Source organism: Herpailurus yagouaroundi, unplaced genomic scaffold (assembly GCF_014898765.1).
Source record: "Herpailurus yagouaroundi ecotype Mexico unplaced genomic scaffold, PumYag 410, whole genome shotgun sequence".
Lineage (NCBI taxonomy): Eukaryota > Metazoa > Chordata > Mammalia > Carnivora > Felidae > Herpailurus > Herpailurus yagouaroundi.
Window position 1 is genome coordinate 1,749,732 of NW_024412627.1, and position 15,155 is coordinate 1,764,886.

At 54.5% G+C, this 15,155-nt stretch overlaps 1 protein-coding gene across 3 annotated transcripts in view; it reads left to right on the forward strand.

The window, feature by feature from the left end:
- The window catches only part of IL4R (interleukin 4 receptor), a 45,850-nt gene that overhangs the window by 21,383 nt on the left and 9,312 nt on the right, over window positions 1-15,155 (forward strand). The window contains exons 1-6 of one of the 3 annotated variants that reach the window (XM_040463690.1): window positions 1,702-1,724; window positions 4,275-4,362; window positions 5,392-5,530; window positions 6,814-6,965; window positions 8,106-8,257; window positions 13,245-13,401. In XM_040463690.1, coding sequence (XP_040319624.1) covers window positions 4,293-4,362; window positions 5,392-5,530; window positions 6,814-6,965; window positions 8,106-8,257; window positions 13,245-13,401 — 670 coding nt within the window. In that variant the 5' untranslated portion in view covers window positions 1,702-1,724; window positions 4,275-4,292. Of the gene's footprint in view, window positions 1-1,701; window positions 1,725-4,271; window positions 4,363-5,391; window positions 5,531-6,813; window positions 6,966-8,105; window positions 8,258-13,244; window positions 13,402-15,155 lie in introns of those variants that run through there. The other 2 variants (XM_040463688.1, XM_040463689.1) reach the window with 2 other exon arrangements.

Here is a 15,155-nt window from a genome sequence, read left to right on the forward strand (position 1 = left end):
CTGGTTCTTTTATGGACTTCTCCGTTAGATTTGTCTGACACTCCCCTGTGATTTGTGCCCTTGATTTGTGCTGCCTAGCATCGCCAGAGAAGGAAGGCTGTGTTCTCAGGGGATAGTCTCAGAGAGCTCATGACCCTGCTTTGTCCCGTTCCTGGAGATGTTACCTTTGACCACTTGGTTGAAGGTGGTGCCTCCCAGGGTTCTGCACATCTCCGATTTTACGCACACATGTATATGAAGCATAGGATGCGGTAAAGTTAACAAGCGTTTTGATTCGTTAGTCAATAGACAATACGAATTTTGTGGGCAGATGCTTAGAGGCTGCCCCTGCTGAAATACAGCCGCTCTCTCTGCCCCGCGTATAGATCTAAATCGGGACAGACTCCCGCACCCCTATTGAACTCCAGGGGTTACAGCTGGTTACTGTACCTTTATTGGGGTGCTTCAGTTGTGCCCGTGTGGGCCGGTGGACGCGGTTTAGCTGGCTCCTGTGTCTTTTTTTTTGACGGGAGCCCATCATTCTTGGAGCGCGTCCTTACTCTCTGACACAAGGATTCCAGGCTCGTCATGCACTTTCCCTGCTCGGATCCTGGACTCATTAGAAGGAGCTCTGTGGAGGGGCACCTGGGTGGCTCAGTCAGTCAAGCGACCGACTTTGGCTCAGGTCATGATCTCGCGGTCCACGAGTTCGAGCCCCGCATCGGGCTCTGTGCTGATGGCTCAGAGCCTGGAGGCTGCTTCCGATTCTGTGTCTCCCTCTCTCTGTGCCCCTTCCCTGCTCATGCTCTCTCTCTGTCTCAAAAATAAATAAAAACATTAAGAAAAAAAATGTTTAAAAGAAGGAGCTCTGTGGAGGCAATGAGCAAGACCGAAACAGGGTCTGCGGGCCCGCCGACAGTCACGCGTCAGTGTTAATGTCCTGATTTTGGCGGTTGCACTGTGGCTGCAGGAGAATGAGTGACCTCGTTCTCCGAAATATACACTGGAGCCTCAAGGAGTGATTTATTCATTGTGAACAAACGAATACATAAAATGAATAAAACAGAGACAGACTGAGGGGGAAGGTGAATGAAAAGGACAGCGAGAGGGAAGGTGTGCACTCGGGAATGGGTTTCGTGTGTTTCACGAGCAGCAAGGAGCAAGGATGTGGCCGGTGGCGGGAGCACCGCGCACAGGTGCTGGGGCCAGGTGGAGAGGGGGGCGGGGCCCCAGAGTCCCTGGGGAGCTTCCGGCAGGGACACAAAGCCCCCCTCCCCGCCCCCCGTGCTGCACAGACACCGTGCGGAGGGCTTCAGGTCCGCGCGTCTCTTCGTTTCTGCGAGGTTAGGCTCCGTCTCATCTGCACGTTGCAGGTAAGGAGGCCCACGCTGCGACGATGACCGCGGGACCGCCTTGAACCGCACATAGCTCCCAAGCCCCAGGAGGAAGCCTGGCCGCCGCTTGGCTGAATGCGACGCCGAGGTGGAGACCCGCACGGGGACAGGGAGAGGGGATGCTGTGAGCATCGCCGCCGGGGAAACCTGCCTCCTCCATACCTCGCGTTTTAGAGGGCGCCACGTGCCGCGAGTGTCTGGGGGGAAGCGCACGCCCCTTGACCCGGCGAGATCCCACTCCGGAGCGTTTCCCTTCACGAAAGCGACTCCTTGGGCCGTGGCTGTGTTCAGGTCACTGTTTGAGGACCCTGCGTGTGTTAGCCCATTCGGCGCCCACAGCACCCTGGTCAGGTGGGGGCCGTTCCTAGCGCCACTTCACAGGGCGGGAAACTGAGGCACGGAGGGGTTAAGCGGTTTGCTCAAGGTTCATAACGAGTAAGGGACAGAGCAGGTGTTAAAACTTCAGGAATACGCTGCACAGCCATTGCGGGGAGAGGAGGGAGGGGGCAGGATTTAAGCACGAGCTCCAAAACAGAAGACGTTGTACCGGCCCGATCTGTCAAACTAGGTACGCGTGGAAAGGACTAGATTTGGATGCCAGATGTCTCCAGGGGCGTTTTTCCAGGTGACGGAATTACAGTCGTTCTTTTTTGTTTTAAGTTTTTTTTAGTTTTTAAAAAAAAATTTTTTTTAACGTTTTATTTATTTTTGAGACAGAGAGAGACCGAGCATGAACGGGGGAGGGGCAGAGAGAGAGGGAGACACAGAATCGGAAGCAGGCTCCAGGCTCCGAGCCATCAGCCCAGAGCCCGACGCGGGGCTCGAACTCACGGACCGCGAGATCGTGACCTGGCTGAAGTCGGACGCTTAACCCACTGAGCCACCCAGGCGCCCCATTAACTTTTTTTAATTTTGAGAGAGAGAGAGCGTGCATCTGTGAGCAGGGGAGGGGCAGAGAGAGGAGACGGAGAGTCCCAGGTGGGTTCCGCGCTGTCGGCACAGAGCACGACCTGGGCTCGGTCCCACAGACCTGGAGACCTGGACCCCAGTGGAAGTGAAGAGCCAGCCAGGGGCTTCACTGACGGAGCCACCCAGGCGCCCCCTACAGGCATTCTTGTTGTACGTTTGCATGTCTCTCTTCTCCGAATTGTCTACGGTGATCCCGTGTGGCTTTCGTAATAGGAAAAAAGATCAATATCGTACCTTAAAAAAACAAAACAGGGGCGCCTGGGTGGCTCAGTTGGTTAAGCATCTGACTTCGGCTCGGGTCGTGATCTCACAGTTCGTGGGTTCGAGCCCCGCGTCGGGCTCCGTGCTGACCGCTCAGAGCCTGGAGCCTGTTTCCGATTCTGTGTCTCCCTCTCTCTCTGCCTCTCCCCCACTTGCACTCTGTCTCAAAAATAAACAAACATTAAAAAAAATTAAAAAACAACAACAACAACAAAAAACAAAGAACAACAAAGCAGTAAGAGTAATCAATAAAGGCTAAAATCCAGTGACACACAGTGAGATCCCACTAGTTCGATGCTTTGAATCTATAGTGCTATGGAATGATATTTAACGATATATTAAGCTTAAAATTTAAGTTTCAGTAGGAAGAGGGTGCTGCTAGTTGGGGAAACAAAATTCGTACTTATCTCCCTGTCTGTACAGATACAAATCTGGAAGAGTTGATACGAATGTGTACGTGGCCTTGTGATTTGGAGGGATTTGAACTGTGCTTTCTTTTTGGGTGTCTGTGCTTGCTGACTTCTATTCCTCAGTCATGTGTTATATGGGATGCATCTAACACAACAGGGGCAGTGTACGATCCCATTTATCTGAAACACAAAACACAGAGGTCATCTATGGGGTTAGAAGTCCAGGTGGTGGGGAACAACTGGACGGAGGATGGCAATCAAGCACAAAACCCCAGGAGCATGTAGCAGGAGAGGCTTACTTAGCTCAGGTCCGGGAGAGCCGGCTTACCTGGGCGTGGCCAACCTCGCTGGAGGTTGTCACCGGTGCCCCTGTGGTCAGCCTGGGGTCGGTGACACAGTTCTGCCGATCTGCTGCTCTCGCTCGCATGACTGGGGGTGGCTGCCTGTTCCCCAATGCAGAATGCTACGCGTCCACATCCTCCAGCAGGCTGGCACGTGCGTTCTTAAGACAGTGGTCGTGCAAAAGCAGGCTTCTTCAGTGCATCCCTTTTGCTCACATTCTCCTGGCCAGAGCTAGTCACGTGGTTGAGCCCAGACTCGAAGGCCAGGGGAGAATGCCCTTCCCCGGGGCAGTGGGGTGGGGGAGTGGGGAGGGGAAGGAGGCGGTGGGCACTGCAAGGTTACATGGATCCAGGAGGACTGGGAAGAATTGGGGCCATTGGCGTAAGTCTAACACATTCAACAGCATCCTTTTTAGTGGCCACCTAATACTGCATTGCATGGGTCTACCGTTTACTGAACCAGCCCCGTAAGGCTAAACAGATTAACATCTGCAAAGTACATTTCAAGGAATTGTAAATCTCTTGGGGGTTTAATTGGGGGTTTAGCATACACACACATACAGATGAAGGTTGAGTAGGGAAATAAATTTGGCAAGTGTTGGGTTAAATGAAGAAAAATGAGTTTCTCTGCTGCAGGACTTATCAGAGCCTTTACACACAAATGTACATTATGGTCTCCCGTAAGTCCAAGGGGCTGCTTCAACTTAGCAGGTCATGGGATTTTTTTCAAGAAGTGTCTCTTGGGGACAAGCATTGTGGGCTTTGTGCATCTGAAACACAACCGTTTCATGATGATAATAGGTAGAGAGATAGATAGATAGATAGATAGATAGATAGATAGATAGATAGATATAGGGTGAGCTCTAGTGAACACAAAGGGCTCATTCTTGGCACTAACCTGGCTCGCTTTCACTCAGCAGGTGTCTTAGGATCTCCCAATGGGGCGGCTTTGCTCTGGGCTCACGTTCCCTGTGAGCTGTCTGATCCTGATGTGGGCAGCAGGCTCTGGTAAGTCACCACCTCTCATTCATTCATCCACTCATTCATTCAGCAAATGTTCTTTGGCTGTTTAGTTGCCAGGGTCCTAGGATAATCAGCGAAAGGAACACAGATTCCGGGCCTTGAGGAGCTTACATTGTAGTGGGGGGGGGACGGCCAGTGACAGAGGGTCCTAATTATAAGTCAATTGTGAAGAGCGTTAGAAAGTGACAGAAAAACACAGCACAGAACCGAGTCCGGGGCCCGTTTTTGCCGGGGGGTGGGGAATCGGACGTTAGTTTTGGACACGAGGTGAGTTTGAGATCTTTATTAGATATCTAAGACTCTGCCTGACACGTTAAGGCCTTTATCCGGCGAGCGTGTGCAAACGTATCCACTGTGGAGGCTGGTGCTGGGCATCAGAGTGAGAAGGCACCTGCCTGTCTGTTGTCGGGCTCTCGAACGATTTGGCAAACCCAGTACGCGCCCTGCCGGGTTCACACCCCAGCTCTGCCACTGGCCAGTGGGAAGAAATACCCCAGCCTTTCATGCTGCCCTTGACATTGGCTGAACCCAACCGGCAGCCAGAGGACAGGGGCACTGAGTGCCAAGACCATGGCGGTCAGCCACCTGAGCCAGAGAGGGGTGCAAAACGGATGGGGTCCGGGAGCGGGCAAATGGACGGCAGCCCTCCTCCTGCTCACACGGCTCTGGAGCAGACGCCCGTGGTGATGGAAAAGACTAGAAATTCCGTAGATTAGAAACGTCCTTTAATCTGGCCAAGGGCAAGCAGTGGAGGTGCCATGAGGCAAGGTAGGCCTGCCGCGGGGGGCATTCTTCGACATCGGGAATCGCCCCCATGCCAGCCGGGATGCTGCAGAGCCCCATCCTGCCCCCAGCTCCCCGGACGCTGGCCCACAACCGTGCCTGGGACTGTGGTTCCCTTGCGTGGCATTGGCCCCTCGGTCCCGCTTGTCCTGCTTTCCTGCTTGTCCCGCTGCTGCACGTGCCCCTTGCTGTCTGGCTCCGGCCGCACACCGCGCTCCTGTGTCTCCCCAGGGAGCGTCAGGGTCCTGCGTGCGCCCACCTGCTTCTCCGACTACTTCAGCACCTCCGTCTGCCAGTGGAACATGGATGCGCCCACGAACTGCAGCGCTGAGCTCCGCCTGTCCTACCAGCTGAACTTCATGGGGTCCGAGTAAGCCACGAGTGGAGCTGGGATCTGGGGGAGGCTGCACCCAGAGCGTTCACCCCAGGAGTTCATTTGGTCCCGGTGGTGCCCTGGAGCGCGGGGTGCCGAATGGGGTTCCCCGCAGCTGACTGAGTGTGGTGTTCGAAGTGAGGCACCCCTGGGGTGCCTGGGTGGCTCGGTCGGTCAGCTCAGGTATGATCTCGCGGTGTGTGGGTTCGAGCCCCGCGTCGGGCTCTGTGCTCACGGCTCAGAGCCTGGAGCCCATTTCAGATTCTGCGTCTCCCTCTCTCTCTCTATGTCTCCCTCTCTCGCGCTCTGTCTCTTTGTCTCTCTCTCTCAAACATGGATAAACGTTATAAAAAAAAAAAGGGAGGAGCCCTGGGGCTCAGTGGGCATGTCACGATGCTCTAAGTGCACTGTCACTGAGGCGCGTGGCATGTGGGTGTGGTGGAATGTTGGACTAGACTTTGGAGTCCCGGGGTTTGTTCGTCTGCTTCAAAGTTAGACCAAAGCTTTTGTCTCAGTGGCTCGTAATATTGCTATTTACCCTGTTAGTAATTAAAACAGAGATACTAGGTCACAACAGCACGCGGGTCCACATTAGCTAAGCCATCGGAGCAATGATCGCGCGCTGTGTAGCGTCTGGAAGATTCCACCTTACGCTTGTAAGAAACAGTGGAGAATGGCACACGGCCTCTTGGTATTATGAAAAGAGTTTGACCTCGTGACCCCCCCTGGACCCCGCTTTGAGAACCGCTGGCTAGACCGCTTGTTTGGGCACGTTAGCGGTGGAGTCCACGGTGTTCTTTGGGGGACCGTGGAGCCTGGGGTATGTTGTTCGGGTGGGTCACCGGGACAGCCGTGGCACATGGGGTGCTCTTCCAGGCGGCGCTGAGGGTGCGGCTGGGTACACGAGGCATGCAGTCACGGGGGCATTTTGGGGTGTGCCCACCCCAGAGTGCAGGGTACGTTGCCAGAGGCCTTCCCCTACCTACCAAGGCAGACGGGCTCTGCTTCTAAATGTGGTACGCTGGCCTACACCAGGGCTCTGCAGACTACGGCCTGAGGTCCGCATCTGGCCCACCAGCTGCTTTTGTAAATAAAGTTTTATTGGCACACAGCCACGCCCGTTCGCTCCTGCATTCCCCGTGGCTGCTTTTGTGCTAGGAGAGCAGACTTGAATGGCTGAGACACACACAGCGTGGCCCTCCAAGCGCGTGTTCCTTGAGGCACGTTCCAGGGATGCCCGTGGGTCACAGCCGGCCTGAACGCGACACCCGTGTCTGCAGAAACCGCACGTGTGTCCCTGAGAACGGAGAAGGCGCGGCGTGTGCGTGCAGCATGCTGATGGACGACTTGGTTGACGCGGACGTGTATCAGCTGCATCTGTGGGCGGGGACGCAGCTGCTGTGGAGCGGCTCCTTCAAGCCCAGCAGTCACGGTGAGGGGCGCGGGGTGGGCTTCCCGGACCCCCAACCCCGGCTGGGCTCTGGGGCGGTGGGGGGGGGGGCGGCAGGCTCCACGCGGGGGAGGGAGGCGCAAGCAGTCTTCTGCGCGTCCCCAGACGTGACGGGATTTTTAACCCTTTCTGGGCTCCGGCTTCCCGTCTTTGAAATGGGGCTGGGCTGCCTAGGACGTCAGGTCCCCTTCAGTCTACGCGTCTCGGCCGCCTGAATGTAAGTGCCCAGCCTGGGGTGCTGAGATGAGGCGTGCTTAATAGAAGGCATCGCTGTAGACCACAGACTGAGCTGGGAACCTTCCTTCCCCGCTGTGTGGACTGGTGAGCTGCTGCTTCTTCGGACAGTCTGACCTCAGAAGTCTGAGTTCATCCTGGTAGCCAGAGTCCCCGCAGCAATTCACCACGATTCTGCCGCGGTACAGGGACGGGAGGTTCGGACATCATTTATTGCTGTGTGACCTTGGGCAAGTCACATCACCTCTCTGGGCCTCCTTTTCCAGAAGAGAGCTATCCCCGTTTTACGATCGGGTATAATACGGAGGAGGCGCGTAACCTGCCCCGGGTCACACGGCCGCAAAGCTGCAGAGGAATGTTCTTGCAAGAGTATCGCCGAGCTTACAGCTCAGCAGTTACCGCCCACGGTCAGGGGGAGGTTGTTGAGACAGACCCAAGAACGAACCCATGAGTTAAAATCGTTTCTGCACGGGTGGGCCGACTTTATATACCTGTAATCTCCTGGATAGGATTGCTTAAAAGGAGACTGAGTTTTAAAACACGCGGGTCAAGATCAACAAAAACTCTGAGTCATAACACAGCGCATAGATGTGGCCCCAAGTGTGAAGGAACCGAAGTGAAAAAGCCACATTTTGGGTTCCTTTGCCCTATGCTTCCTGCACTCACTGTAGAAAGTTGCTTAGTCCCCACTCGTGTGAAGCGGAGTTTTAGCGACATTGTAGTCAGTATGATGACGGTCATTCTCCGCTGAGACGATATCCACACGCTATTCCGTAAATGTGCTACGGAGGTGTGCTCGACCGAGAGCATCTAAATGACCCGTGCCCTGTGGACCCTTCTGTTCCCCGCACCTGGACAAGCGCCTCACCAGCCACTGCTTCTCCACAGTGAAACCCAGGGCTCCCGGAAACCTCACGGTTCACCCCAACGTCTCCCACACGTGGCTGCTGAGGTGGAGCAACCCTTACCCCCCTGAGAACCACCTGCACGCCGAGCTCACCTACATGGTCAACATCTCGAGTGAAGACGACCCCACGGATGTGAGTGTGTGCGCCTCGGGGTTTCTCTGCCACCTCTTGGGACTCAGGCGGGTGGAGACTGGGGCCCCTGGAGCCCGACTTCCACCCTGGCTCCGTGCACCCCGCCCCCGCTGTGTGCCTGGTTCCCAGTGTGCCGTCATCTCATGCTGTCGCTGGGTCCTCATAGCACTTACTTCTAGGGGCAGCCGATGGAGGCTGACACCTGGTTTGCAATCACAGCACTGATTGTGAGTTTCCTTCTTAAATGACGCGTTGACGGTTTTGAAAAGGGAGAGCTGATTGGCAGCAAACCATCGGGTCAGTACTGGCAGGGGCCTGCACACGGGCTGGCTTGGCCTCCGAGTTTAGTTTTAGGCGGGGCTGGGGATCATTTCCTGCCACCCATGTCTTCCCCTCAGGCTTCCCCACGGGAGGCACATCTGAGCACCCTGGGCCCCGGCCTCCCACAGAGCAGGCCCCCGATACCTGTTTCCGCCGCCCGGCTGCGGGGCCCTAGCCCTGTCGCTTAACCTCCTGGGGCCCCGGTTTCCCCCTCTGTGACATGGGGAGGATAAGCGTCCCCGCTCCATCAGCTCTTGGGGCGCCAAGCGTGTGACACAGGCTCCCCCGGCCTGGCTCTAAATGTGTCGTAAGCTCTGTTCTCCTTTTCGCCGGGGCGCCGCAGGCCTTGGAAAGCCCCGGCGGCCTTGGCCTCCCACACCTTGCTCTAGAACTCGCTACGTCAGCGTCGCCGAGGGCCTCTTCGGAGCCACGCCCCGTGTCCTGTGTCCTGAGACCCAGGCTGGCCTGGCTTCCGCTGCCAGGGAGCAGGCCCCACTCGTCTCGCGCTCTCACATCAGCTTCTGCGCTGCTTCCTGTCCTTCCCACCTAAGCCAGGGAGGGGGCGGGTATTGGCTTACATCTCTCGGTTTCTCAGCTGTGGTTTCCCCCTTGGCACCGGGCCACGGCGCAGGTGGGAGCAGGGATGGAGGGGCCGGGGTGTGACAGCGGAGGCTCAGAACGCACTGGCAAGGCTGCTCTGATGCCGAAAGAGATAGGCGGATCCCGTTTCGTAGGTGAATCCCCTCCCCACGTGCTGAGCCTGTGCAGGGCTTCAGAGGGGTGAAGTCCGGAGGGGAGAGAAGTGTTCTTCATTTGCTTATCGTGGCTGCATCCAGGTTCCCGAATCTGTCCCTCCCTCGGCCCGGCTTTATCCTGGGTTAGGTTCATTTTTAGGTGGTGGCCAGCATGCCCCCCCCCCCCCCCCAGCGCCTCCGGGGCTCCGTGCCAACGCCACAGTGGGAGAGTCCCACTTTTAATTAGTCCCGGTAGAAGTTCTGGGGCCGACGCTCGGTTGCCTGGCTCGGATCACTTGCACATCTCTGACCCTGGCCCAGGCTGTGGGCAGGAAGGAGGGTGCTCGTACTGTGCTCTGATGGGCCAGAGGTGAGTCACACGCCCACCTCTGGAGCGCAGGTGTGGTCAGTTCCACCCAAGCCACGAGGGCTGGGAAGGAGGGAGGGGTGGCTCCCCGGAGCAAACTCCGGGGAAGGGGAAGCGGGGACAGGGCTGGCTGTAACAGCCAGCCTTGGGACCTGGCCCTGGACTCCCAACCAGCAGGTAGAATCAATCAGTGTACCCGAGCTGTGGCTCAGTTGTCATGGGCGTGCTGGGCGCTGCCCGGAGCCTCAGAATTCCTGGCTCAGCTTCCCTTGTCGGTGGGGCAGACGCCACGGGGACACCCCTCGCCCATCTCTCCCTTTCCCAGGGCTGGACCCAGCCTGTAGAAGTCCCCTCACTCCTCATTGGCCGGAGTTGATCTCTAACCAATCACAGGCCAGAGAACGGGGTGGGCACAACTGGTCCTGGCCAATGAGGATGAACCCTGGAGCTGGAGTCAGAGGCTTACCTGCCCTGAGCTTTGAGGACGTGTCTCCAACGGCAAAGATGGGCGTCCGGCCCTGTTTGCTACCATATTGCAGACGCCAGCTATAGCTCAGATTGGGTGGGACCGATTTTTTTGTTTTTCTGTTTTTCGAGGTATAATTGACATACGATATTGCAATAGTTTCAGGTGCACCCCAGCGTAGTGATTTGACATTTTGTACACATTGCAAAATGATCACCCACAGTAAGTCTGGTTACCATCTGTCACCATACAGAGTGAAAAGAATATGAGCAACTGTGTTCCCCGTGGATGACATAGATGGGATCAGTTCTAGAAGACACCTTAGAAGTGGAATTTGGGGAGTGGAGCTACCTATTGTCCTGGATGATCTCTGGACAGAGGTCCATAACGGAGGTGGAGTTTTGGCCCGGGCATTGGAGGACGTAGAAGAGTTTTCTAGACGGGGAAGGAAGGGAAGAGTAGGAGGCCAGGCAGAGGGAACCACGTGAACAAAGGCTTGGGGGATATGAAGATTCATGGCGTGTCTGGGGATCACGGAGATGTGGCAGTGAGTGCAGTGAAACAGCAGAAAAGGAGGCCACCAGTCCGTTCAGGATCGTGAACGGTTACCGTTGCTTGTGTGCCTGAAATGTGCGAGGCACAACACAGCCCTGCACGTGGGAGGGTGTTGGTCTCTCCATTTTAGTGATGGGGAAACTGAGGCCTGAGAGGTGGAATGGCTTGCCCAGGGCCCCCCGGCTGGAAAAGGCAGAGCCGGGCTGGGAAGCCAGGATTTGAACTCCAGAGCCAGTGCTGTTTCCTCTCCCTTGGATCCTTCTCTCAGGGGCGGCCTCCCAAACACTTGGCCCTTTTTGCCCAAACAACAACTTCAACAACAACAACAACAACAAGCCACAAGTGTTTCCTGGGAATCCCCAATTTCTGTTCTGTTTCTTGGTAAAACCTTTCCCACCCCCACCCCCCACTCCTTCCTGGGGTATACGATTCCTTTGGCAACCTAGGTCCAGCTGTTGCTTCCTGCTTACTCATATTTAGAGAGAAAATAGGGCTGTGAGTGAGTGTCCTTGTCTTCTGCCCTCGCTTCCTCCCATAACTCTCTCCTTGACCTCTGCTCCAACCCGTGAGTGGAAGCAGGGCTGCAAAGGGACGGACCTGGCAGGGAGAGGAGCCGCGGGCAGAGGATTCAGGCTGCTCCCCTGTCGTCAGATCGATCCTGAGCACAGATTTCATTTCGCGTCTTAAAGGTTTTTAAACACAAGTAATATTTACGTGTAGTAAAAAAGCCAGATGCCTTGAAAGCACTTAGAATGGTAATATGTTTCTCGTGTGACCCCAACCCCCGGAGACTGACTGCTCCCGTCTCCTGCCAGGAGGGGAAGGCCAGGTTAGAGCCAGGAGAGGTCGGGAAGGCTGTTGTGTCCTTCCAGAGAGTGTGTACCTGTACAAGCAAGCGTGAAACATGTGTTCATGCACTGCCGTGTCAGTTTTCTCTTGCTATGTAATAACATCACCACCAATGTAGCTGCTTTATTTTTTTTAATGTTATTATTTCTTTTTGAGAGAGACAGAGACAGAGCATGAGCAGGGGAGGGGCAGACAGAGAAAGAGAGAGGGAGACACAGAATTCGAAGCAGGCTCCAGGCTCCAAGCTGGAGGCACAGAGCCCGGTGTGGGGTTTGAACTCACGAACCAAGAGATCGTGAGCTGAGCCAAAGTCAGGCACTTAACCAGCTGAGGCATCCAGGTGCCCCAGTGTAGCGACTTTAAACAGCACACATTTTATTGACCCACATTTCTGGGGGCCAGGAGTCTGGGGGTGGCTTACAGCTCCAGCTCTCCCCAGGGCACAGTCAAGGACTCAGCTGGGGCTGCGGTCTCATCTGAGGCTTGACTGGGGAAGATCACTCCCCAGCTGCTATGGTGTTGGCAGCATTGTTTCTTACGGGCTGCTGGACTGAGGGCCTCAGGTTCTCGCTGGCCCTTCGTGGGAGGCTGCCCTCAGTTCCTTCCCTGTTGTCTTCTCAAAGCCAGCAAAGGAAAGAGTCTCCTAGCAAGTTGGAATTATATAGCCTTACAGAATATAATCCCATTGTGGGTCGCAAGCCCTGGCCACACTCAAGAAGAGGGGATTACACAGGGGCGTGATACAGGGTGGGGGATCGCAGGGCCATCCCAGAGTCTGTCTTTTTTTTTTTTTTTAAAGTTTATTTACTTATTTATTTTGAGAGAGTGCACAGAGAGAGAGAAAATCCCAATCTCCACACCCTCAGCACAGAGCCCCTTGTGGGGCTCAAACTCATGAACCGTGAGAGCATGACCAGAGCAAAAATCAAAAGTTGGATGCTTAACCGACTGAGCCACCCAGGCGCCCCCCCTTTTTTTAAACATAAAAAGCAGTAGTCAACACATACTACTTTTCATTTACCTTTTCCACTTGATAACAGGTCTTAGAAGTCCCTTCCCAGCAGTGGGAGCAGGGCTGAGATTCTAGGCCAGAGTTTGGGCTTGACTATGAAGGCTCCAGAGAGCCCACAAAGGAGAGAGAAAGAGAGAGAGAGAGACACTGGGGACCTTATCTGTGCTGTAGAAAGGTCACTCTCATGCTTCCTGCGTGCCAGGAATAAATAAATCATAATAAAATAAATAAATCATTGTTAATAACGATCATTAATAAAAGATAAATCGTTATTTATTATTTATTACCATTTTGCGGAAGAAGGATGTCAAGGTCCAGAGAGGTTATGCGACTCACCTAGGGTCACACAGCTAAAAAGTGGCAGTAGGGACTCCTACCCTCGTTTTACAGAGGAGGAAATTACAACTCAAAGCTTAATCGGCTGGCCCCAGTCATGCTGTATGGCGGATCGTCAGGGCGCCGGGGCCGGGGGTGGGGGGAGGGCATTCCCTGACCCCTCCCGCCTGACTCTGGTCACGGTTGTGGAGGTGGCAGCCACAGGCCTGAATTGGAGGAGCAACCAAACACCGAGGCTGGTGGCCCTTCGACACTGCGGGGGGTCAGCCGAGGACAGCAGCCAGGGTGGGAGCCGGTACCTCCTTTGCCCCGAGCTGGCGCGTTAACGTGTCCCTTTCGTCTACCAGTCCAGAATCTATAATGTGACCTACATGGGGCCCACCCTCCGCGTGGCAGCCGGCACCCTGAAGTCTGGGGCTTCCTACAGCGCACGCGTGAGGGCCTGGGCTCAGAGCTACAACAGCACCTGGAGCGAGTGGAGCCCCAGCACCAAGTGGCTTAACCGTGAGTATCTCCTGGGAACCATGAGCAGTTAGAGCCGGGGCCACTCCCATTTTTCTATTGGCCAGACCCCCCCCACCCCCGCCGCCCGCCCACCCTATGGGTCCCTTAGAGTCCCTCTAACCGCAGGTAACAGAATTCCCGACCGACCGACCTGGTGTACTGCTCAGGGTGGCCAGGGCGAGGCTGCGGTCACAGATAAGCCCACGAGGCATGCGGCTCAACACCACCGAAACGTATGACTCGCTCACGCAACGGTCCGGCGTGAACATCGCTGGTTTGTGGATGGTTCTCTTCCTGTGGTTTCCATCATTCTCTAGGACGAAGATTCTTTTTTTTTTTTTTTGAACAAGTGAATTTATTTTTTGTTCTTTTCAAATTTTTATTTAAATTCTAGTTGGTTAACATATAGCGCGGTATCGGTCGGAGGAGTAGAATTCAGGGACTCATCACTTACGTACAACACCCAGTGCTCATCCCAACAGTTGCCCTCCTTAATACCCATCCCTCATCTAGCCCATCCCCCCCCCCACCTCCGTCAACACTCAGTTTGTTCTCTGTCATTAAGAGTCTCGTATGGTGTGTGTCCCCCTTTTTTTTCTCCCTTGCCCTGTGTTCATCTGTTTCGCTTCTTAAGTTCCACATATGAGTGAAATCGCACGGTATCTGCCTTTCTCTGACTTATTTCACTAGCATAATATATTCTAGCTCCATCCACATTATTGTAAATGGCAAGATTTCATTCTTTTTGATGGCTGAGTAATATTCCTCTGTGTGTGTGTGTGTGTGTGTGTGCGCGCGCGTGTGTGTGTGCGCGCGCGCGCGCACTGCCTCTTCATCCATTCATCCATCGGTGGACATTTGAGCTCTCTCCGTGCTTTGGCTATTGTTGATAATGCTGCTATAAACGTTGGGGTGCATTTACCCTTTCAAATCTATAATTTTGTCTCCTTCCGGTAAATACTTAGCAGTGCAATTGCTGGGTCTTACGGCAGTTCTCTTTTTAACTTTTTGAGGAATCTCTACACTGTGTTCCAGAGCGGCCGCACCCGCTTGCATTGCCACCAACAGTGCAAAAGAGATCCTCTTTCTCCGCATCCTCGCCAACATCTACCGTTTCTTGAGTCGTTAATGTGAGCCATTCTGACAGATGTGAGGTGGTATCTCATTATGGTTTTGATTTGTGTTTCCCCGATGATGAGTGATGCTGAGCAGCTTTTCATGTGTCTGTCGGCCATCTGGACATCTTCTTTGGAGAAACACCTATTCATGTCTTCTCGTTTCTTCGCTGGATTGTTTGGTTTCGGAATGTTGAATTTGATAAGTTCTTTATAGATTTTGGAGGAGAACCCTTTATCAGATATGTCGTGAGCAAATATCTTCTCCCATTCCGTAGACTGCCTTTTAGTGTTGTTGATTGTTTCCTTCACTGTGCAGAAGCTCTTTATCTGGATGAGGTCCCAGTAGCTGATTTTTGTTTTTGTTTCCCTGGCCTCTGTCAACAAGTCTAGTAAGTTGCCACGGCCGAGGTCAAAGAGGTTGCTGCCTGTGTTATGATTTCCTGTCTCAATTGAGGTCTCACATTTAGGTCATCCATTTTGAATTTATTTTTGTTTATGGCGTAAGAAAGCGCTTCTTAAAAACCCAAGCCCAGGGGCGCCTGGGTGTCGCAGTTGGTTAAGCGTCCGACTTCAGCCAGGTCACGATCTCGCGGTCCGTGAGTTCGAGCCCCGCGTCAGGCTCTGGGCTGATGGCTC